This window comes from Caretta caretta, chromosome 15 (assembly GCF_965140235.1).
Source record: "Caretta caretta isolate rCarCar2 chromosome 15, rCarCar1.hap1, whole genome shotgun sequence".
NCBI lineage: Eukaryota > Metazoa > Chordata > Testudines > Cheloniidae > Caretta > Caretta caretta.
In genome coordinates this window covers 25680990-25705449 of record NC_134220.1, presented here as the reverse complement: position 1 = coordinate 25705449, position 24460 = coordinate 25680990, and the positions used below count along the sequence as shown (strand labels likewise).

The 24460-nt window shown below is 41.9% G+C and overlaps 1 protein-coding gene and 1 long non-coding RNA gene across 21 annotated transcripts in view; one reads left to right on the top strand and one right to left on the bottom strand.

Annotated features, from left to right (window-relative positions):
• PITPNM2 (phosphatidylinositol transfer protein membrane associated 2) overlaps positions 1-24460 on the bottom strand; it is a 218913-nt gene that overhangs the window by 53554 nt on the left and 140899 nt on the right. For all 20 annotated transcript variants that reach the window (XM_048821452.2, XM_048821451.2, XM_048821449.2 and 17 more), the window contains 5 exons: positions 21061-21275; positions 19938-20059; positions 17934-18167; positions 7768-8097; positions 1923-2018 (listed from right to left, as the gene is read on the bottom strand). In XM_048821452.2, coding sequence (XP_048677409.1) covers positions 1923-2018; positions 7768-8097; positions 17934-18167; positions 19938-20059; positions 21061-21275 — 997 coding nt within the window. The remainder of the gene's footprint in view (positions 1-1922; positions 2019-7767; positions 8098-17933; positions 18168-19937; positions 20060-21060; positions 21276-24460) is intronic.
• LOC142069321 (uncharacterized) lies at positions 3843-5516 on the top strand. The gene is made up of 3 exons (XR_012665087.1): positions 3843-3947; positions 4721-4796; positions 5407-5516. It is a non-coding gene; the product is annotated as an uncharacterized LOC142069321 (long non-coding RNA).

Genomic DNA, 24460 nt, shown 5'->3' with positions numbered 1-24460 from the left:
CATGTGGAAAGTCTAACAAGATAAAAATCTTTATAGGCTCAGATTACACTCACTATTTCAGCAAGGAAATCTGAATGTATATGGGAAGCACTCATGAGGAGCTGAATTCATCATTGACTCATACCCCAATCGACACTTAGTTTCCATGGTACTGGCCCAGCAAGCCTCTCTTACAGTATTTACTGTAAGAAACACTCATTCCATATTCACAAATCCAGTGCAGTTGGTGTCTAATGAGAGAGCTGTCTAGTCTGCAATAAAAGGTGTAGCAGATTGTCACTACCCAAAAAACCAGAGTAGCTTTAATATGCATTGTCGAGAACATCGATTTGTGAACAAAAAAAACAATCAAATTAAGCAAATTTCAACCTAGACTGAATAGGACGCAGTCAAAGCAGAATACGGAGGAATTTTTCATTTGCAGCAGATGAGCTAGATGATTTAAGCAAATGTTGTCCATCTCTAGATTCTATCAGTCAGCGATTAAAAGGTAAAATGCATGGTGGATAGCTATGAGTTTGTTTAGATGACTCACTTATATTCATATGTTTATATTGCTATCATAAAGCCCTGAGGTACAGTTGTTACAGGAACTATAGAAGTTAATAAATAAAGACACATAAAATAAGTTAACCCTGGCTTCTGGGCCAGTGACACTTAGGGCTTCAACCCTGAGCCAACCTGTACTCAAAGCAGCCTCTTAGCCTGCACAAACCTGCAGTCTTACTCTATAGCAGCGTGCTATTTCCCACAAGAAAACATTTGAAGGAAAGCCTGAGAATCTGGGGCATATTTGTAATATTTGATATCAAAACTTTTCTGGAGTACATCACTTCAGCTGTACTACTTGCTATGGTCAATAACGAACGAAATACTATTTACAAAATGGTACCAGCAACTCCATTTGCCAGCTCCGGCAGTGCAGGTTAGCCAGCTTGTTAGATGATCATTGGAAGGCTGTTTGGAGAAGGGTGTCTTGGTAGTTAGTGCTTTGTACCAGTGCTGAGCTCACCGTCAGTGCTTAACAAATATATACGGAATAAATACGTAAAATATACAATATGAGTCCTGTAGAGCAGAGCATCCTCCTTTTAGATACAAGCAGCGAACATAAAAATATGTGGAGAGAGCTACAGCACACTAAAACACTTCAGGTTTCAGAGTAACAGCCGTGTTAGTCTGTATTCGCAAAAAGAAAAGGAGTACTTGTGGCACCTTAGAGACTAACCAATTTATTTGAGCATAAGCTTTCGGGAGCTACAGCTCACTTCATCGGATGCATACTGATGAAGTGAGCTGTAGCTCACGAAAGCTTATGCTCAAATAAATTGGTTAGTCTCTAAGGTGCCACAAGTAAAACACTTCAGGAATTCTTACAGGAAAAAAAAAAAAAACTTTCAATGCTGGTGAACTCTGACATCTCCCTTCACTCCCTTTTGCATTTCTTCGTTCAGGCATACAAGGTGTTAAAAAGGACTATTACTAAAGACAGACTAGGGTCTCTTCTTACTTAGACAGGACTCTACTTGTTATGAGCTTTACCACTTGGCTATTTGAAAACAAACAAACTCAGTTATGCTGAATCAGAAATATTAAGAGTTACATCCACAGCTTGTGTAGAGAATTGCAGAACTTTACCCAGGTGCATTCGCACCAAAAAACCCCCAAAGTTCCATACATTAAAAGAACTCAAGATCATTTCATGTTAAAAAATAATCAGACAGATTACATTAAACTTTAAATATTGCCCAGTTAAATGAAATAGTCTGCTGGGTGCTGCTCTGAATTACATCAATGCTGCATAAAACCCTTAAATAGAAAATACAGTTTCAAGCAAGGCAGGTGGTCTCACTGCCTACTCCCCTCCCAATTCCACCCTTTAAGAAGATAAAACAACTGATCACCATTTTGGTTCCACATACCATGTGCATCAAAGAATTCATCATCTGAGCTGTCGTCTGAATCTCTGGCAATGCTCTGCATCCTCCACTCGGATATACTATGGCGGGAGGGGCTTGCTGGAAAAAACAAAAAAAAGGCGTATGCGGAAAGCTACATAAACAAGGCAGAGTGTTCCTGACATGGTCTTCGCTACAGGAACATAGTCATGTGCACCTTGTGAAAATCTATCACTGCAGTGATAGATTAAGGCACAATATTCCAGTGATGCTGGTGTGATGTCAATGTACCACTTTACAAGTCCTGTTTGCTTACTGTGGTTATAACCTGCCCGCAAGCTGCCACATTAAAGCAAGCTGTTTGTATCACACTTACACTATTTTGAACTGCAGCTATTTATAACCATTAGTAGGATGTGTAAAATCATTTTGTTTTTAAAGTTTGCAATTAAAAAGGAAACAGTCTGATTTGTAAGCCTTCTGCTACAGCTTCCACTAACTTTCAGATGGGAAACTATATGGAACAGCATGGAGAGAAATAATCTGTTTTCTAGAAGGAAATTGCTTCCATACCAATTGGAACAGAGATCTATTTGAACTTTAACTGGGGTGATTTAAATAAAATGTGATCAAACTATTTTTATGGAAGCTCTCAGTGTGCACTATGGACAGATTTACACTAATACAGTGAGAATAAGAGAACATGACAATTCCTTCAGCATCTGTTTGCCTCCCTTTTCTTACATCTACTTGATCCCTTTCATTTTCTATTTCAAAGATCATTGTGCTAAGTAAACCTTTTGTGGCGTTAGCTTTCAAAATGCAATTTAGAAACTAGCTACTGTGAACTCTTTTCAGCTGAGCTCTTCACAAGATACTAAGTCAGCTAAAGTGAAAATCATACACAAAGAAGCAAGAGAGACCAGCTCTCGCTCTCATTCTCTCAGTTTCACTCATGATTGTGGTGCACCAGTCAATGTTATAGAACAGGGAGCACACACAAAGTACCTGTAGCAGCATTCTAATGTAACACAGCAGGGTTAAAATGTTCATTTAGCACACAAAGGACATTGAATGGCTCATGTTATTGTAATGGCTGTATGAAAACTATTTATGCTATTGCTGTAACAGGGTTAAATATGTGAGTCAGATACTTCCGATTCTAATTTTACCTCCTAATTGTCATGTGATAAGACCACTGCGACCCTGAGCAGAGGCAGTTAATTACAGCTTAGTTGGTTCTGTAGCCCCCGACTATCCCACCATCCACCCCTCTGGGAATAGCGAGCAGTGTGATTGGCATAGCCGAGCTAAATCACACTGGAATGACGTCAAATGCACTCGCATGCTAGTTTCTAAAAATAGAGCACATAATAATATATGGGATGGTGACAAGAGCCCCACTAACACCAGGGGTCTTGCTTAGGCAGTGTAAAATGGATCAAATCTGCATACAAAGAGAGAGAGTTACTTTCTCGTCAAATATCAGGGGGTAACCGTGTTAGTCTGTATCCACAAAAACAACAAGGAGTCCGGTGGCACCTTAAAGACTAACAGATTTATTTGAGCATAAGCTTTCGTGGGTAAAAACCTCACTTCTTCAGATGCATGGCCTCCACGAGAGCTTATGCTCAAATAAATCTGTTAGTCTTTAAGGTGCCACCGGACTCTTTCTTGTCAAAGGCAGTTGTAAATCCAGACAGCTCTTCGCATTTATGTATGTGAATATGCTGCCGTTTCTTAAACCTAGCATGAAAGAGGATTAAAATATCTCCGTGACGTATTTCCCAGCTCATTGCAATTCACTCCTTTCATCAGTTTTTCCAGTAAAATCCATGCCAATCTGAAGTTTAAAAATCATGTTTTGCTACCAGTGAAAGCCGTTAAAGTGAAATCCTGAGAGATGCTGAAGAACTGCAATTTCCATTGGCCATGTCTATACCAGGGGACAAAAATGGTGTGTTTTTTACAAGGAGATAGCTAACAAGAGATGGCTCTGTCACTGTAAAATCCCAGCATAGCCAAGGCAAGTGGTAGTTTTATCTCCAGGTAAGTGTGTAGCAAGTGAAGAGATTGCTACTCACCTTGTGGAGTAACTGAGGTTCATTGAGATGGTTGTTCCTGTGGGTGCTCCACTTTAGGTGTCTTGGCGCCCTGCACTTCTAATCGGAAATTTGTAGTAGCAGTGCCCTGGTTGGCCATGCACGCAGCAGCCATCTCGCGCCACTCCGAGTGGTTACCCCATGTGTGCAGCCAACCATCCCCCAGTTCCTTCTCTACCCCAAAGGATCAACATGAAACTCCGAAGTGGGGGGACAGGGGGTAGTGGAGTACTCACAGGAACTACCATCTTGAAGAACCTCAGCTACTGCACAAGTGAGTAACCTTTTCTTCTTCAAGGAGTGTTCCTGTGAGTGCTCCACTTTAGGTGACTGTTGAGCAGTGCCCCTCGGTGGAGAGGAGGGGCTTCGGAGTTGATGTATGTACGGTGGAGAGCACTGAGAGTCCAAAGTGAGCGTCTGCGGCTGATTGTGCATCACAGCAACAGTGTTTGGTAAAGGTATGGGCTGATGCCCAGGTAGCTGCTTTACAAATGTCCGTGATGGATACGTTATTGAGAAAGGCTATCGACATGGACAGCACTCTAGTGGAATGTCCGCGAAGTCCAGAGGGAGCTTGCAGATCATAGTTTTGGTAACATAATTGGAGACAGGTGATATCCACTTAGAAAATCTCTGCTTGGAGCTGGTTTGACCTTGGGAATGTCCTGTTGTGGATACAGTCTAGATGATTTTCTAAATGTTTTTGTTCTGTCTATATAGAAACTAGCGCTCTGCAGATATCCAGCGTGTGAAGGGACGTCGCTTGTTGTCAGCATGCGGTTTGAGGAAAATACAGGTAAGTAAATGGGCTGGTTGAGATGCAAGGGGGAGGCAACCTTGGGTAGGAACTTAGGATGTGGTCGTAGGATTACTTTGTCTTTGAGGAATGTGGTATAAGGTGGGTGAGCCATTAGGGCACCCAGCTCTCCCACCCTTCTTGTTGATGTGATAGCTACTAGGAAGGCGACCTTCATGGATAGGTGCAACAATGAGTAGGTCACTAGTGGTTCAAAGGGTTTGCCCATGAGGGCACGGAGAACGAGATTGAGATCCCACATGGGAGTCGGGTCCCATAATGTGGCATATCTATTCTCTAAGCCCTGGTGGAAGTGCTTAGTGGGTGAGTGAAGATGGTGACTCCGTCCACCTTAGTGTGGAAGGAGGTGATGGCTGCTAGATGCACTATGAATGAGCTAGTAGATAGTCACGATTATTTTTAGTGTCAGTATGTAATCAAGGATTATGGGTAGTGGGGCCGATTGTGGAATAATCTGCTTTTCCTGGCACCAGGTACAGAACCGTTTTCACTTCTGTGTGTATGTCTTTCGTGTGGTCAGCCGCCGGCTGTTCTGTAGTATGTCTTGTACTTCCTTGGAACGGTCTGTCTGAAGTTCTGTCCTCCACAGATCAGCCACGCCTTGAGATGGAATATTGAAATGTTGGGGGTGATGGAGGTGTCCTGTGTCAGCAAACGAGGCAGGAGGAAAAGGGTTCATGGTGGTGTCACAACCATCTGTTTCAGGTACGGGAACGACGTTTGTCTGGGCCATGTTGGTGCAGTGAGGATGACTCTGGATTTGTCTTGCTTGATCTTGTGAAGGACACGGCTCAGAAGGGGAATTGGGGGGAAGACATACAAAAGTGGGGCTTCCCATTTCACAAGAAAGGCGTCACCCAGAGAGTCGTGTCCCAGCCTGGCCCGGGAACAGTACTGCAGGCACTTGGCATTGTGGGCCATTGCGAAAAGATCTATTGAGGGGAATCCGCATGGTTTGAATATAGTTTTTAGGATTGCGGGATCCATCTCCCACTCCTGCGTTTGTGAAAAGTTCCTGTTTAGCTGGTCTGCTGTGGCATTCTGGCAGGTAGAATGTCATGATGCCTATGTTGTTGTAGATGCACCATTGCCAGAGGCAACTGCTTCTGCACAGAGTGGATAAGATCAGGCCCCTCCTTGGCAATTTATATAAAACATAGTCGCCAAGTTGTCTGTGAGAATCTGGACAGTCCTGTTGCAGATTAGGGGAGACAGTGATGGCAGGCATTTCAGACTGCAAGTCAGACAGCATTTGAAACCTGGAGAGCCTGGCATGTCTGAGAGGCTATGTTGAAAGCAAGAATGGGAATAGTTCCATTCTTATGCCTCTTTTATTGCTGGGTAATTACCCGCATGAGGTGGGGGAAAGGGGAGGACTAGGAGAGGAAATATTTTTTTTGTTTTTTTAATGGTAAAGAAAAATTTAAGGAGAAATTAATAAAGAAAGGGTACTAACCGGGAAAGAACTGAAATAAGAAATATCGAAAGCTGAGAGGCGCTGCTGTCATTCTGGCCAAAGCCAAAGGAGGTAGAGAAGGAACTGGGGGACGGTTGGCTGCACAGGCAGGATAACTGCTCAGAGCGGTGCGAGACGGCTGCCGCACATGTGTAGCCAACTGGAGCACTGCTACTATAAATCTCCAATTAGAAGCGCAGGGCACCAAGACACCTAAAGTGGAGCACCCACAGGGACACAACTCTAAGAAGAACTGTAGGTTGTCTTGTGTGGTTCACTTCGCCCAACTACATCAAAGGGATGAATTCTGGCCCCAAGAACTTCAATGGGCCACATTTTCACTCTAGGATTTTGTAGTGAGATAGCTAACCTACTGCAAAACACACACAACTTTTTTGCTACTGTAAACCCTGCCACTGTCTTCGATGTGACTTGTGCCTGAGTTAAGATGTCAGGAGTCATCAACACTGAGTTAAGATGTCAGGAGTCATCTTTTTCAAAGAGTGGCTCAAGAAAATGAGGAGTCTATAGTAAAGGACACTTGAGAGAATATGACTTCCTACTGCACAGGGGAGATTCATGGGTCTGAAGTGAGTCCTTCAGTTAGGTTCATTGGAGCCTCTTGAACATTTTTTCCTGCACGGCATTTAAAAGGTAACATAAATATGATCCATGGTGGCATCTGATCTCCTTAGCCATGGATGATGGTTAGAGGACATCAACAGTAGCAAAATGCAACAGCTGTCATTCACCTCTCTCTTCACTGACAGTGATGACCTGCGTTATCTTCCCAAAAGGCCAATTATGGTGCTTAGCTGTGCAAACTACATTGCAGCAGCCTGGGAGCCAACCCCCTCCTTGGAAATGAACGACAAGCAGTAACATGTATCGCTGACCAGGGAGGATTATGCCTGTCACTAACTGTATTTCAGAGAAATCCAAAGCAGGAGACATGGAATCTAACAATTAATCAGATCAAGGCGTATTCAGTGATTCTCTCTCTGCATCTAGCATTTCACATCAGACAGGCACATGTCCAGAGAGAGATCATCGCCTGAGGAATTAAACCTTATAAAAACTTCCATGTCACTAACAACATGGACTAATCCCCCCTCTGTGGTGCCCTGCTTGTTTTCTTTGACAACAATCACTGCCACCAGCTCTCACTGCCTTCCCTCATTTCCCCTTTTCGTAATTTATTTAACTGTGATGGAATTCATGGCAATGTCATTTCAGGAGCTGCTGTTGCAGCATGGGCATAACCCTCAACACAGTTCCATCAGAGGGGACTTTCACACAACATGCACAGGCTAAAGAAGCGACTCAGTCAGCTTGTAGCAATAAATAAGCTCTGACCCATCATATGGGCTAGCCACTAAAATGAGACATGATCACACTTACCCAGTATGTTACATCAGCACACTTTATGCTTGACCCAAGGCAAGAGTTGTATGTTTTTTCCTAATGCAATTAATCCCATTATGAACATCTCACCTCCTCTTTTTGAAGATCGCGAGGATTTGGAAGATGTGGACCACTGCTTGGTTATCCCTCTCCCAGACATGGCTTCACCAATATTACTAGCAGCGTCTGCCACGTCGTCAGAGGACATGGCCTTGCTTTCAGCATCGTTCTCGCCTGGGGAATCTTTGGCTCCGTGTTGCTCTGCCTCATTTTCACTGTAGCTGAACTGGGCCATCTTCTGAGCCAGCATCAGCTGTGCCTCCTTCTCGAGCTGCCGGATGTCCTCGATGGTGAGCCCATACCATTCATCCTGCCAGCACCACGCCTGCCGGTGGGCTCTCACCATTACCTTCCGAAGGCCTGCAAAGCAACAACATGCCAGTTACCAGCAAAACTAACACACTACAGGAACGTTATTCATCTAGTAGACTCTAAATCACCACTGAGTTGATTTTAGTGGCATTAATTACACAGAGCTAACCAATCTGCCATAAAGAGGTCTCTGGGATGTTACCAGGCATTTGAAATCTATAGAGACTGGTCAGTTCACTAATCCTTGACCACAGCGACCCAAAAACTGCACTGATGTTCAATGGGTCAGAGTCTGCACCACTAAAGACAATGCAAGTTTTGCCACTGATTTAAGTTGGGGATCGTTTCATATAATCCAAACCCAGAGCTGGATTTCATGACCGGCTCCTCTCTCTCTATAATGAACCTAACTAAAAAGCCAGACCCAGCTACAACTCACACTCCGAATTTTGGGAGGTTTGAAGTCTGGATCCAAATTGTGTGGGTCAGGTATTTATCCCTGGTCAAAGCTTTGTCTGGTTTCCTATCCAGGAGAGTTTCAAACGGTGCTATCAGGTTTTCCCATGAATATTGCATGCAGCTCTACTTGTGGGCAAAATGGAATAATGAATATGAGCTTCCAAACTAGTGGCACAGGAGGAGAGAGAGAAGAGGAAATATTTTATTTCACAACATACACGCTCTTTTTACTGACATATTAGAAACATCTAGTGGATAATGACATCATTTAGCATTTTATTCCAATGCACCACATTTCTGAAAGGGAGAGCCTTCCAAACATCCACAAACGAACAATATTTATGACTGTGCTCCAGACACTTTCTTCCAAAGTTAAACATGATGGCCACCATTACCAGGACATTCAACTTTAAAGCAGATGTCATTGCTTGGGATTTTCAATGAGGACCACTTAAAAATCTCATGGTCGATCATGCCCTTAAACTGGTGATTATCTCTGACGGATGCACAAGGCATACAAACAGCACATTCCAACTTTCAAGTCTTTTACAAACATTAACAAATTCATACTCACAAACCCTTCAAATAAACAACATTATCCACACTTTACATATTGGGATACGGAGGCAGAGATGAGTTAACGGACTTGCCCAAAACAACAGAGGTGAGATTGGAAGTCCAGAGTTACTGGCACTTCAATTATTGTATCGAGCCCCCACATTCTGAGTGGGAATGATACTACAGAGGAAAGCTCTGCAGACAGTCACCATTCCAATGAGGCCTCTGACCTAAGATCACTGGCCACAATTGTGCTTCTGATATAATGAGCCACAAAGAGGTCACTGAACTGCCCCAGGATTATTGAAGCCAATTAACAATTAATTAAGGGGAAAAAAGCAGTTGAGGCAGTGGGTAAAGACTGGCTCTCTCAGCCCCACAGAGAATAGAGATGGGACAGACCTAGTAAAGCCATCCTCCACGCCCTCTGCCCCTGGCCAAGGCAGAACTGCTCCCCACAGAATATAGTTTTCAGTTGTTTGTATCACATGATATTCACAGCTTCCTTAGGAAAGCCATTCTTAGAAATCTAACTACCACAAAGATTTTCCAGATCTTCAGTCTAATGTTACTTTTGCTTAGTTATCTATTGTTTTGTAGCAGCCTAAAAATCATTTCTCTCCCTTCCCTGTCACTTGCACCCTTTAATTATTAGTAACATATTACCCAATACATCTTCCTCCTCCCCCCCATGGTTGTTTTTATACATATATTTGATTCTTTCTTTCCATATAAGTCATTTCCTCCAGCCCATAGACAGTGTTGTTGCTATTCATTCTGGTGAGTTCTCTAGTCAGTCTGCCAAGCATCACGAAGTCATTTATTGCCCCTGATAGAATGACTCAAGACAAGAAGGAGGTATATTGGGTCATTGGTTCTTGTGTCAGATCAGTCTGAGCTCACCGTATGCTCAGGCTATGTTTGCAAAATACAATGTCGTGTATCAATATTTTGTGCGTGCTTGCCAGGCATCCACTGCCCTTTTTCATGAGGTAATTTCATGCAACACATACATCTCCTAGCCACCGCATTGTGACCTTTTGGGGCAGGGCAGCATCTCAATTCTGTTTAAATTCCCCCAGTCCAATTTGATTTTGTTTCACCAATCAGATTATTTATCATAGACTTGCTGGGGAACTCTTTAGCTACGGGTGTCATCGCCAATGCCTTTCCCAAGAACAGCTGGACATTCAGCAGCTACCAACAAGGCTTAAACTCCCAGTCACATATCCCCCTTTTTTCTGTGGCTGAGACTCTAAAGCCAAGAAATTCTTTCACTAGTTTCAACTGTACTGTGCTCTGCTCTGCCACAGCTGTGGTTGAAATTTATTGTGGGTTGGAATTGGCACTTTTTAGGACAGTGGCAACACTCTGAAAAGTATTGCTTAAACGCCTTGAGAAAGGGTGTGTGCTTGGTCCGATCACAGTGACCCTTCCAGCTCCATCTCAATGCTGGAAGCCTGCTTCCTCTGCCTGCCCCTATTCCAGAACTCGGGAGGCTCGTTAACATGACAATCTCTGCTCATGCTACTGAATGCAGCATCTGACGAAGTGAGCTGTAGCTCCACTTATGCTCAAATAAATTTGTTAGTCTCTAAGGTGCCACAAGTCCTCCTTCAGTAATGCCTCAACTGCTCTGCTTCTCTCAGAAACTCTCTGTGTAAAGGCTTAGAGAGGTCTGATCACAGACCTTTGTTTTAATCATTAGGACCAAGAAAATCACATGGGATAAGTAGTCAGCCTCCTTTAATTCCTCTTCACCTTCCTGTCTCACTCCCCTTCCCTTAGATTATAGGAATTATATGTATAACCCCCATCCCAACAACAAGAGAGCAGTCCATCTCTTCTGTACTAGAACTGGATGAACGGTTTGGCCGGAAATCTAAATCACCTCTTCCTACAGCACTATTCTTTTGAAAATGGCATCATGGGGCTCCCTGTTTATTGTGTGCCTGTCATTCCAGACCAGAAGTTTTCATTTAACCAGTAAAGACATGTTTTTTTCTAACTGCCAGCCCCGCAGACTCAACCTGGGATATGACAATTAAGCTGGGCATGGCTCTTTCAGGCACAGGACAAGATCTGGAGAAGGAAAAAGAATGAGATTGCAGTGTACAATTTGGCCTCTAGAAAGAATCTTTCTTGATGTCTATGATCTAAGTTCTTACCTTGCCCCCACTGCCGCAATATCTGAGCATATCACAAACATCACTGAATTTATCCTCAACACCCCTCTGAAGTAGAAAAACAATACTGTGGCAGCTTGACAGATGGAGAACTGTAGCACAGAGGGACGGACCATGTAACCTTTCCAAAGTCACAAAGGAAGTCTGTGGCTCAACTGGGAATTGAACCCTGACTTTGAGTGTCTGTCCAGTGCCTTAATCACAAGACCATTCTCCCTGTACACGAAGGGATTCCCAGTTCCACTGCCAGATCCCAGGAGAACTTTCTGGGGCTGTCAGAACAAAAAGCATTTTACTTGTAAGCTGGGCAAATGTGATCTAGTGTCAGTAAGAGCAAATAACCATGGAACTTCAGGATGCTATTTTTACAGAATAGAGCTGCAACAACCTGGAAAGTTGCAACAGACCCTGCTGAGCAAACCACTATCGCATGGTAATATGGGTCAGGTTTGCTGAACTTGGTGGAACTAACCTTTACTGAATTGTGTTCTTTCACTTTTGACACTTTTAAGGTACACGTACATTGCAGCTGGCAGCATGTTTCCTAACTCAAGTAGACTTACATGCACTAGCCGGGCTTGAGCTAATGCACTAGAAATAACAGTGTAGCCAGGGTACCATGGATGGGCCAACTTGGGCTAGCCCTGTGAGTATGGACTCCTAGGGGGTATGTACTTAAGGACGGTCCTACTGGCTCAGACTAAAGGTCCATCTAGCCCAGTATCTTCCAACAGTGGCCAATGCTGGTGCCCCAGAAGGAATGAACAGAACAGGTAATCATCAAGTGATGCAACCCCTGTTGCCCATTCCCAGCTTCTGGCAAACAGAGGCTAAGGACACCATCCCTGGGCAGCTAACCCGAGCCACCACCATGCTAACCCCAGCTATACTGCTGTTTTTAGAGCATGGTAGCTTGATCCTGTCTAGTCAAGCTGGGAAGCACTCTCCCAGCCTCAGTATAGACATATCTATAGATTGGAATGCAACAGACTGGTCCAATAACATGAAGAAAAGCTAGTGTTACCTTGTAGTCTCCTAAAGAGCTCTCTTTTGCTCATAAAAGAGACGAATAGTAAGGGAGAATCAGAATTGATTTTCATCTTGAGAAATTTAGAGAGATCAAACTGTCACAAAGCCCTGGCTTGTCTCATTCCCATTCTCACCTTCATTTATGGAATGAGCACAACCCTGTTTATCTTATGCAGACAAGACACCCACTAAAGTCAATGTGAATTCGGCCTATGAAAGAAATGCAGGAACAGTCTCTTTATGGATAAGCACCAAATACCTCTTCAGCCTACATAATAATAATAGTTAGTGAAGAATGTGGTTTTATTAACTCTTCAGGGAGTGTAACATTTTGACTAAAACAAAAAATATTGCCGTATTTTTTGACTTAAGAAAAAACTAGTATCTCTGTGTTGATTTAACGGTAATATTTTCCACTGTTTTAGGAAAGATTATCCCTTGTGATTATCAGCAGGCAGTGGACATTTAATCACTTGTCTTTCAAACTTGTCATCCCAGCCAACCCTGTTACAGTCAAATTATAATAATACTTCTAGAAGTCAACCAGTGTGAAGCCATTGGAGGGCTCTGTCTGTAGCTAAAGATCTCTCTTTGCAGTTCAGGGTTTGCTTTTTCTATTTAAAGTAAAACCACAAATACAATCCAAGTATAACATAAAAACACTGCAGAATCTAAGTATATCTGGGCAGTTGTTTTTACACACAAGTGTGATGTGTCCCAAGCATTTTATAACACACTCACAATTTCCTGGCTGCAGATAAAGGAAGTCTGATTTCCCTTGTGTGGCACTTTATTTCCTTGATAACCACAACAGATACCATAACCTTGTCCGAACAGTTCTAGTTGCTTGAACATTTCTGATAAAATGTAACCCTGAAGTTGTGTGTTTATTTCCCCCCCATTTCTCTTATTTAGGCTACTCACAAAGCAAAATGATATGGTTATGTCTGATCCTCCAGGTGCAATCTGTTAAAACACAAGCTTAGAGGAGATGCCAACACTTGTATATAGCACGCTGTAAGGGCTGGCCAATATATGGCAGTCCTTCCATAGACTGAATTGGGCATTGGATAAGACCTTACTAGACGAGTACTTTATGGAGAAAGTTTAAGTGAAGCAAAACTTCTCAGAAAAATATGGGCTTATCCAGAAAATTCTCAAGTTATCAGCACTGGCATACACATCAAATATACACTCTTAAGATACATCATCGCTGAATTGTTTAAGAAAAGCAAAAGAAACATAACGCATGTACAAAGGGTACCAACTGAGTGGGAATGGCAAAAATCCGAAACTTGTGTAACATTGTGCACCATTAATGTAATTAAACTCTTTGGGGTTCACTCCAAAGCACATTCAATTAGCACAGCAGACTAGATTAATAGCCCACATTTTAAGTGAGTGTCTCAAGATGTCAGACAACAGCGCGACTGTCCAGTTAGTTCACAAATGACTTCTATGTTCAATGAGAGACTGAGAACATTTCAACAGCCTCTCTCAAAGCCATTCCCTTCCTTATCTTGCCTCTCAGTAAGTCAACCACATATTATAATTTTCCTATTTTTAACTAAACTAATGTTTTTCTTCTCTTTCAACTCTTTCCCCAAACTTTCTATTGTACTTCATTAAGGGAACACAGTCTAAATAACTACATAGTGCAGAGAATTAGGAGTCTGAACTCCTTCACTCCACTCCCAGTTCTGCTGCTGACTTGTTGACCACGGACAAGTCACTTTGCTGTTCCATGTATAAACTTCCCCCATCTGTAAAATGAGGATAATAGGGAGTTTGGGATGATAAAAGTCCTCAGATGAAAAAGACAAGAGAAGTGCGAGGTCTGAGTAAAGTTTAAAAAAAACCCCAAATTAGAGTTTACTAATGCATTGTGATTTCGCTATTACCAATGTGGCCTGAGATAACAAGCATATCCTCCAAACTGTTACCAGTACCAAGGAAATGTATTAACAAAAGGGAGACTCTCTCTCACATGGCAAGTATTGCATCCAGGGCTGCTAAGCAAGGCTATCCATCTCCCACAAATACCCAACTTTTAATTTCCACTCTTTATTCAATTTTCTGTCTCTGCTCCAAAGACTTCTTCTATTTATGCAACTTAAAGTCACTTCAGATCAAAGATGCATTATTTATATCAATAAAACACAGCGGTAAGGAGCCCGAGTGGCAGACAATCAGGTGACATGGCTCACTGCAACAGCTGGATCAACAAGAGACTGAATGAAGTCTTTTAGGAAATATACAAGAGCCATCTTTCCGAAAGAATCACAATTTAACTTATGCAAAGCTCCTTTATGAATAGGACTAGAAAGATTACATTTTTATTGCTAAATGTCAGTAAACGTCAATTTCACCCAACACAAGCAAACCAATGAACAATATTTCCATCGATAATAATCGTAATTTACAGATAGGCAAAGAAAGAAAAATGCTGCTTGAGAAGTTACTAGCGTTTGATTTAAGGATATTTATTTTGTATATTTTGACTTGTGATGTTGACAATTTGTGTTTTAACAGTTATAAAGCTTTAATATTTTGAATCTCAACCTCCACAGTCATTAAACAATTGCTGTTTGGCCCCACCCTACTGTCTGACACCTCCCATAATTTCACACAATGAAAATGTAAACTGATAAAAAAATTTAAAAAATGCTTAAAAATAAACATTGATACTATTTGTTGAAATCATGAAAAAAAACAATTCTGCCAATCCTATTTATGAGTAATTGAAAGGGCCATATACTTCCTCTTCATTTTCCAGATAAAAAGGGCTCATTTTCTTTTGTTGCCATATTCTGTGACAGATGAAATTAACTCATTTCCCCAATATACTGAGGGGATTTGTTATAGTAGAAGAGCCATCTACAGTATGGTCTGTCAGGGAGGAACAATTTGTCCACACCAGACTGAAAGACTGGCCAACAACCTCAAGTTATGGAAAAAGTAAAACCAAAATGGCACTGGCAGAGCTCTCGATGCCTGCTCCCAAGGCTAGTGAATGGACTGTAACAGTGCTCCTGAGATAACGAACACAGAATGATTTCAAACAATGGGACCAATACTCACTATTGTAAGCAGTACCACAGTCGTTCTGCATGAGCGGGCAGAATCAATTCAAAGAAGCTTTGCCAATAGGAAGGAACGACTGTGCAGATAACGTAGGAAAATGTAGCGTGAACAGAACCTGGGTATCATTACTTAATGGAATCCAAGGGCTTTCAGTATATACATTTGAATTAGGACATTACATCTGGCATCTTCATTTCCATTTTAATGATTGTGTTTTAGTGTAATTACTAAAATCTTGGATTATCTGTCCTTTTTCCCAGCACTCACACACATATTTTCTGAGACATCTGTTGGTTAGCATGCACACATTCACTGCCCTCTACTTCCCTACCTTCTGTGAGCCAAGAATTTAGTGGGTTTTACATAGAGTTTTAAAGTAAGCAAGAGCTGAGGTTTAGTACAGTTTTGTTTCAGGTAGCTGGGAACTCTTAAAAGAACACTGAAACTTAACTTGATAACACAAGGTACTTAACTGTACGTGTCATTTACCACCTCTGCATTGCATGGCACTCAGCAAACTCCCACAGCTCTCTCCCAACCTAGACTGGGCTCATTATAAAACCTGTGGTGGACTCCCCAACTGAATTTGCTTGCGCTAATGTAATTCTCTTCCCCAATTCTTGCCCCAAACTGAGACCCAACGCAAATTAAACTTCTGAGCTTCAATAAATAAATAAAATAAATAAATAAAAACTTTTAAATGCTGAACTGTTTTCCAAAACCCTGTTTCTGTGGGGGTTCTCCCCCCTTCCCCATTGTTGGGAGCATTAATGCATATGGGTTTGGGCAGAGTTGGGAAGTTCCAAACTACTGCAAGAAAGCCTGTTTTCACAAAGCATGATTTTGCAGACTCAAAGTTTTGGATAAGCAAACAAACTACAGGGTGTTCACCCAAACTGAACCAAATCTCCAAACCTTTAAAGGTCTTCTCTTCACTTCATCTAGCACAAACAGAAGTGCCTCCTCCTCTATAGAGACAAACTAATGAAGGGGTCTAAAATTTGAGATCGGCTGTTGGAAGAAAAAGTTAGAGATGTATTTTCCAAATGGATTACCTTATTCCACCTACTCCCTATAGTGCATGTCCCAATAATTGTCTCCGAAACTAGAGCAGTTGAAAGCAAGGAGGGAAAATGACCCATCTGAAAGTGTACCTACAGATGAGATACAACTGGAATGACTCAGTCGCAGGTAGAGGGGGGCTTGTTTGATTTTTTTGCATTAGCTTTGCAATTTTCTAATGCAGATGAGAGGTTAGAAAGCAGTGTTAACCAGTACCAATGCGTTCACAATTCATTGTCAAAGTGCTAAAACTTGGCATTTGAGACCCTACAGTGACTAGAAATATCAGTAAAACCACAGGATCCCTACTAGAAAGAAGAAATTACGGGGCTGCACTGGCCATTCAGTTAGCACGGCAATCGATGACCAATGGCCTTATTTAACATGCATCAGTGCCATCGCTCTGTACTTAATGATAATGCATCTAATCAGTACAACATTTCTAGATCATTGAATGTGCATGTTCTGAGCAAGCAACCTTCTAGGCCCCCTATGTAGTAGGGCCCCCCGATAGCCTGGATTCTTGGGAAGGACACTTGGCAGATTTCACTGTTTTAAGACACCATTTCATCTCTTTTCAGACCAGTTGTACATCCTGCCTATTGTGGCGTGGCACAAAAACTGTCTCAATTATGTTACAGATTTTTTGCAAAGCCAAAGCGCAAATTATTACCAACACTGCTGCCATTGTCCTGCTGTGTATAGCATCCAGTTAGCTAGTCCTCTGACATAAACACTAGTTGGCCTCCTTTAGAAGCACTGATCTAAGAATGCACATGCTAATCAGTGTGGTACCTTTACTGTACCTGACAATTGCCACTGATCCATATTTAATTATAATCACAAGAGGACGGAGAACCTTCAGTAGTGCATCATGGAGGGCTGAGAGATTTGTGACTATGGAGAGAAACTGGCCAACCTCCTCCCACTCAGAAGGGAAGCAGGGAGGCCAGAGAGAGAGCGGCTCTGAAAATGTGGGGCAGGGTGGAGACTCCCCACCTCCCTCCACTGAGCCCTGTGGCAGGGCCCTCTGCGAGACTCATTTACTTGGGTTTGGGAGGCAGCTGAGGATTTGGCCCTTTATAAGGAAAGCCAACAGACCTTTGAAAGCGTTAGTTAGATTTGTGACAGAAGAATCCTTTTTCAGAGGATTAAGGCCCTGTCCAACATTTTCCTGGATACAGCTATGACCAAACATGGTTAGGGTCCCCACACAGTCTGACTGCAAACAATGGGAATGATGCTGACTACTCTGGTCAGTCCCACAGCCATCCTGCATGGCGCTGTCAAAATCAAACATGAGAATCTCTTTTTGGGCATCTCTTGTGTTATATGCACAGGATTCTGTACCAAGTATTAATCTGAGTAGCCCAGTGACCTCTTAAGGCATCCGCACATGAAAACTGGGCACATACTGTTTACGTAACATGCTGCTGCTCTTTGACTCAGAAATGCTAAAAACAATGTTAAAATTTTGACAGCAAGTACAAGACTACAATTACTCACCAACGTCATGGATAAACCTCTCGATTTTGGACTGCATCCCCCAGTATCTGAACTCCACTTTGCACAGTTTATATGCACACATGATTGGATATTTCCCAGGGTTGTTCTTGTACCCCTCAATCCAGTCCTCTGGCAATGGCCCTCTTTTAGTCTTCACAGATTTATAAACCTTTGGATCCTCTTCTGATTTGTATTCATGTGGTGGGATAGGATCTTTAACAATATCAATAGGATCTAAAGGCAGAAAACACAAATAGTTTTTTTTAAAAGTTTTCCCTTTCTGCATAACTATAAAACAACACTTTTAAAAATCGCTTTGGTGTCTATCAGAAACATTAAAGCAATTTAGCTCCTTTGTATTTTCCCTTAAACAACTTATATTTAAACTGTTTATACAATTCTGCTAGACAGTGATGTTGACAATGCCAGGAGAACTCACATGCACAGTCTTAGCAAATGGATATTTTTGCCCAAAGATTTTGTAAATCCAGGGTATTTTGGCAGACCGGTCTGTTACATCTTTTCAGCTGTAAGAAGAGGGTTTTTTATCTTTCACCCTTCAGCTCTTCTCATGCCACCACAATGCTGTAGCTCTGCCTAAATTTAGAAGCTTATAATACAACAGTCCTTTTCTAATATCATCATAGAACAGAGACTAGCCACTGAATATGGTACCATTGCAGAACATCACAGTGATGTTACTGGTTTACTTCTCATTTGCTGATGTTGTGCTATGCACAATATGTAATCTGAATTTTCTGCCTTTGAAGTCTAAAGATTATTTAATGAACACTTTTGTGATAAGGGGGACCAAGCAAGTGTAGCTGAACTAATGAATATATCTTAAAAAGTCTGTAAATAATCCTGAGATCGGAAAACATTGTTAGAGGATCTAAACTTCCATCTGAAGCAGTTATATCTCAGTTATTCCCTCAGAATTGACAGGCCTTTCAGTAAGTTCTGTATGAAAGAACATGACTCAAATCATTCTTAAATAGAGTCAATTTAGTACACAAAGGCGGATCAGGAAGGTTTGACATTTAGTGACAAGAACACACTAATCCAGGCTGAAAATAAAAAAAAAAAATGTCAAGCCTACAGAAATTAAACACAGTAAAATTGCACCTTAGATACTAAGGTGCCCACTGATAGGCAGCATTTCAGGAGTGGCTAAGAAAAAAGGTACAGCAACCACTAGGTGTCCTTATTTCCAGAACTAGGATACGGTGCTTGCTAATCTCACAGTTCCTAAAAGAAGGCCAGGCAGAACTCAAATCAATCCATGAGAGTCTCAGTAGTTTCATAAGCAACTGATGCTTTAATGGTGTGTAACTATAATAATTAGTACTAACTCCGACACAATGGATCTACTGATTATGCCATAGGGACTGGCCAGTAGGAAATACAAATGACAGGAATCAGGATGACACTTGCCATTTTCGGCCTTTTCACAAAATGCCCCCTTTTGCCTTCTTCACATTAAAGTCCTTCGTTTGTAAGGCTCATTAAACTGATCTGCCAAAAAAGGTGCAAATGGGAATTTAATGCTGAAATGTTAGCCAGTGCTGCGATGATACTGGGGAGAAAGTGGGAAGAGCCTTCATGTGTTTTGAAAGTTTACATAGGAACAATGTTTTCCCATACAAAGAAAATATATTATTATATAATTATTTTAAAATAGCAATACTTTCCCCTTTGATAGCTCTTTCTATCTGGTATCTCAGAGCCCTTTAAGAAGCCTTAGTCCTCACAGCATCCAAATGAGACAGGGAAGTATTAGTCCCATTTACAGTTGGAAAAATTGAGACAGATGGAAAAAATTAAGTGATTTGCCTAGCTTCACTCATGGTCTGCAGCAGGGCCATGAACAGATCTCCTAGTTACCAGTTCTTTTTTGTAACCATTAGGCAATGCTTCTTCTCCTAAGAAAAATTCTATAAAAACTTCTGTGTAGCAATCAATAGGCAGGATAGAAGAAAAAGTGAGGGAAAAAGTGATATTCACCAAGAATTGTCTGTCTTTTTTCTGCAGGAGAAAGGTTGAATACATTGACATGATCCCCTGGATCGGCTTTATAAAATGTTTCAATATCAATAGAGAATTTCTCCACAAAAGGACACGTATACCTGGAAGAGAAGAGTAATGAAGCTTAGATTAAATCCTATTAGATTTGATGGAGTAGAGAGAAGTGCTTTCATAACAGACACCTAAACACCGGCTGTGAATCCAGGCCATTTCTCGCTCATGTTTTGCTTTAAGATGCAATCTGCATGTACAAAAAAGGAGCCAATGATTCTGCTTTGTTAACATTTTGCTCTTAAGGCTAGAGCATGGCCTGAGGATATGGCTTATATGGGAATGCTCTGCTACACTAAGACTCCAAGACCACAGACTATCTCTGATATTAGGCTAAAAGTGACTGGTGCCCATCACGCTAATATCTGAATGCCTTCCAAATACAGTGAATGGCAATGTCCCTAGGGGCCCCATGGAGTCTTTGGCTCGCTTCCCTTTTTGGGATAAAAAAAATCTACTAGTTGTAGGGTTATTTCTTTTTTAAAAAATAATAAATAAATAATAAATAAATTAATAATAAATAATAACAACAACAATAAAGCCCCCACTATGTTAATATCTGAGAACCTCCAAAGTATCTATTATTTTTGTTCTATCCTTAAATCTCTCTCTCTCTCCCCCTTCTCCGACTCTCCAACTTAGAACAGGGTTGGGATGCAAATCCAATTTCACTTTTACTAGGCAGTGTTTGACATGCTGACCTTGCCATCTTCACATACATTTAAATATAATCTAAGTTAACTATCAGATATTTGCAACAATTAGTGAAACATGCAGTGTGACACACAAGACTCTGTGTAAAACATTAATGATTTTCCATACTTTGGTGCACAACTGGGCTTACACTTTTAGACAATGGGCCAAATCCTGAAGTTCTCACACAGCCTGCTCACACAAATCTCTGAGGACTCAGTAAGGATTTCAGGAGTTGGTGCCAATGTTTCTCTAAAGGTTCATGGAAACACAAGAGATGTCATTGTGACTCAGTCATGGCAAGTAAAGTGACATTCAGTTCCTTTCAAAATCTAGGGAGGGCTACATGGAATAATACCTTGTCCTTGTGTAAGGATATGCATTCCATGACTCCTCTTCAACTCTTAAAGCTGCCTTTGGCAGGATAGACCGAAACCAACTGGGTATATGCATACCAATATGGTATACTTTATGGGTATACTGCCCAATGCCACCAGGACCATCCGTGTATGGCCTGTTCTCCAGGATCTCCACTCCACTGCCTTCTCCACATGTCTCTTCTCTGCTCTTTTTCTGAAAGGAAAAGACACCACTGTTTTTACTTGTACACATTTTACATACCACATGCTCAAAGCATGTTAACATGAGAGATGGCATTTCCCCTACATGAACTGACTGATATTCAACACCTGCCACTAACCACCAACACATAAGAACATAAGAATGGCCCTATTGGGTCAGACCAAAAATCCATCTAGCCCAGTAGCCTGTCCTCCAACAGTGGCCAGTGCCAGGAGCCTCAGAGGAAATGAACAGAACAGGTAATCATCAAGTGATCCATCCCTTGTCGCTCATTCCCAGCTTCTGGCAAACAGAGGCTAGGGACACCATCCCTGCGCAGAACTTCCTCACTGCAGAGCCACCCAATGGTCTAAGATTATCACATGCTACCCCCAGAATCAGAAAGATTATAAATGGAAGAGACCTACTGGGTCATCTTATTTATCCACTGACCAAAGCGGGAAGGCAGGTATGGTCTATTAGACAGCGGCTCAGGCCAAAAGCCTAGTGCAGGACAGCCTGGGAACTGTGAAGAAGTTAAATCAAGATCCAAACCCAAATGTCACAGGCAACTCCCCGATCTATAATGGGCTGAATCAAAGCTCTGCATTCAAACACGCTGAAGTCTGGATTCAGATCTGAATTGATCAGACCACACCACATAATCTTTTACAGTACCAGAAGTAGCAGCAATAGGGTTTTGCAGGCTTTGACACGTATTTTTGCAATGTTACATCAGAGTGACTAATCAATAAATATTAGCTGCAACATCACAATGCAACATATAGGCAGAAAATGTAGCATTTAGTGGCATTTTCCTCTAATGATCCAGGAAGAGAACTCTTTAAGAACAGCCTGAAGACTACACCCTGATTAAAGATATTTAGAGAAGAAATATATTAAATTTGCCAGAACGCACACAGTGCCCTCTGGCAGCTTCCAAATCCTGGCTGATGTTGAGAACTGTCCCAAACCCTGGCAGCATTCCTTCCATAAGAAAACCTAAGTTCAATGCCTGCAAAGAAAGACAGAGATGCCCAAAATGTTCGTGAACTTCGAACACACATGCTGCAGCAGGTAGGATAATGCAGGGAGTTTGATATTTCAAAACACCTGTCTCATTTTCTTTGTTTTTTAAAGTGCATTGGAAAGGATAGCACTTTGGAAATTAACCAGTTGGAGTTGTTAGTACAAACTGACTGTAAAAGATACTGCAATACTCACCCTTTCTTTCTGGCAGAAAAACAACATGAAAGGAAACATGGTTTAACAAAAAGTGATTAATAAGATGCAGAAGATCAGAATCTGCGTCTGAGGACACAACAACAAGCAAAGAAGAGCTATTTACTTTCAAACCAATTCTTGAAGCATTTTAAATCTCCCCAGATAACAGACAAAAAAAAATCAAAATATAAAAATGTTTTGGGTTTTTTTTTTGTAAATTGTGATATGCAGTTTAGAGAAGCACATTTGTAAAAATAATTTATAGAGAGAGCATTGACCTGGCTGTTCATTAAACACACATCCTCTTAAAACAAGTTACTGTCTTTCAGTGCTTATGTAAGTAGTGGCCAAGTCCTGCCCAAATATTTATGACAATAACATTAAATAATCTTGATGACCTGAACATTTTGTAATTTCATAACATCTCAGGTCTAAGAAAAGGCAGCAACCCAGCAGGCATGGCGAATGTGTCAGACAGAATAATAGTAGAGCATCTGGTCTGAAGTTATGGTGCTCTAGAGTTTCATTACATGGCGGTAGTACATGAAATCTGAAGCAGCAGGAGAAACATGGATGACATATTTAGTGCCAAATCACACCATGTAAAATCCTGCATTGGCTGCCTTGAGACCTACCACTAGAGATGATAAAGTCTCCAAGAACTCAGAATCAGATAACAGCTCCCTGCTCTGGGCTGAAACATGAAATGGCCTCAGCAAGCACCCTCAGTTCTCACTGAAATCAGCACCCAGGATCAAGCTTATTATAACACACACAGAACAATAACTGTGTGTGTAGATTTGCAGACCAACACTTGCACTGGATTTGGATGCTGATGACTTATGTGGCCCGTTTTTATAACCATAGCTGATACCAAGACAGGTAGGTGGAGAGGGAGAGAAATCTAGGCTTTATTCTTGACAAAAGCATGTAAATCCATACACTTTATATCATGGCTATAATTGAGTTAAGTCTGAGCACAGTAACTCCACTTTTGACTTTCTGCTAACAGTTTCTCATTTCCCTTATAGTCTTTACGAGAGCTATCCAGTGGGCCAACCACTTTGCTGGCCCAAGTTACAACCTTGGAGGCCCAACATCTGCATTTCTTACTGAGATGAGACTCCCATCGAATGGATCAGAAAGTTGTACCGCAGTAAAGGTCTAAAGGTGACAACCGCCTACCATGTAGCAAGTTTGAGACAGGATGGAATCAGGCCCAGTTGTGATCATGGCAGAAGAGCTGTGCTTTCTCATGTTGTATTTACTGTCTATATAAACTGCATGAACTTCTGCAAGGCTTGAACTGGGGGAAAAAGTGGCTGTATTCTCCCAAGCTCCACCCACTAGGCAAGCCACAGTGACATGCCACTCACAGCCCATTGCACAGATATTCAAAATAGGATCACGCAGGCTCTGCTGGGCTCCTCCCTTGCTCGGTTCAGAATCACCCTTGGGCAGGCTGGATTAAGGCACAGCAGGCACAACTAGCATGTACCTAGGGCCCCAGCTCTCAGAGCATTTAAAGAGAGTTATGTTTCTAGTCCTCATGCTTACAGCCGCCGTTAGCCAGGAAGAAAGCCATCTGGCTCCACACCCACCACCAGCACAGACTTGTCCCTCACTGCCTGGAAGGCTGGGTAAAGGGCTGGTTGGCAGGGGGCTTGCTGGGCTCTGAAATATTTACTCCCCCTTGGTGGTTCTCAAATGTACCCAACCTCTGCTCCTCCCGTCTGACATGGTGGCTCCATGGCTCAGAAAGGGGCAGGTGTGTATGTGAATGGTGCTCCTCTCCCAAACACCAATCAATGAAATGAGACTCCACTCAGAGTACACTGTGCAGATCTGTGATCCTCCTCCTCCTCCTCCCAACAGCAGTGAAATAGCTAACAATGGTGACATTTAAAATACCATCACTGAGCATCTGAGTTGCTAGCCTACTGAGGCGAATGGGGCAGCCCACACCTCCCAGA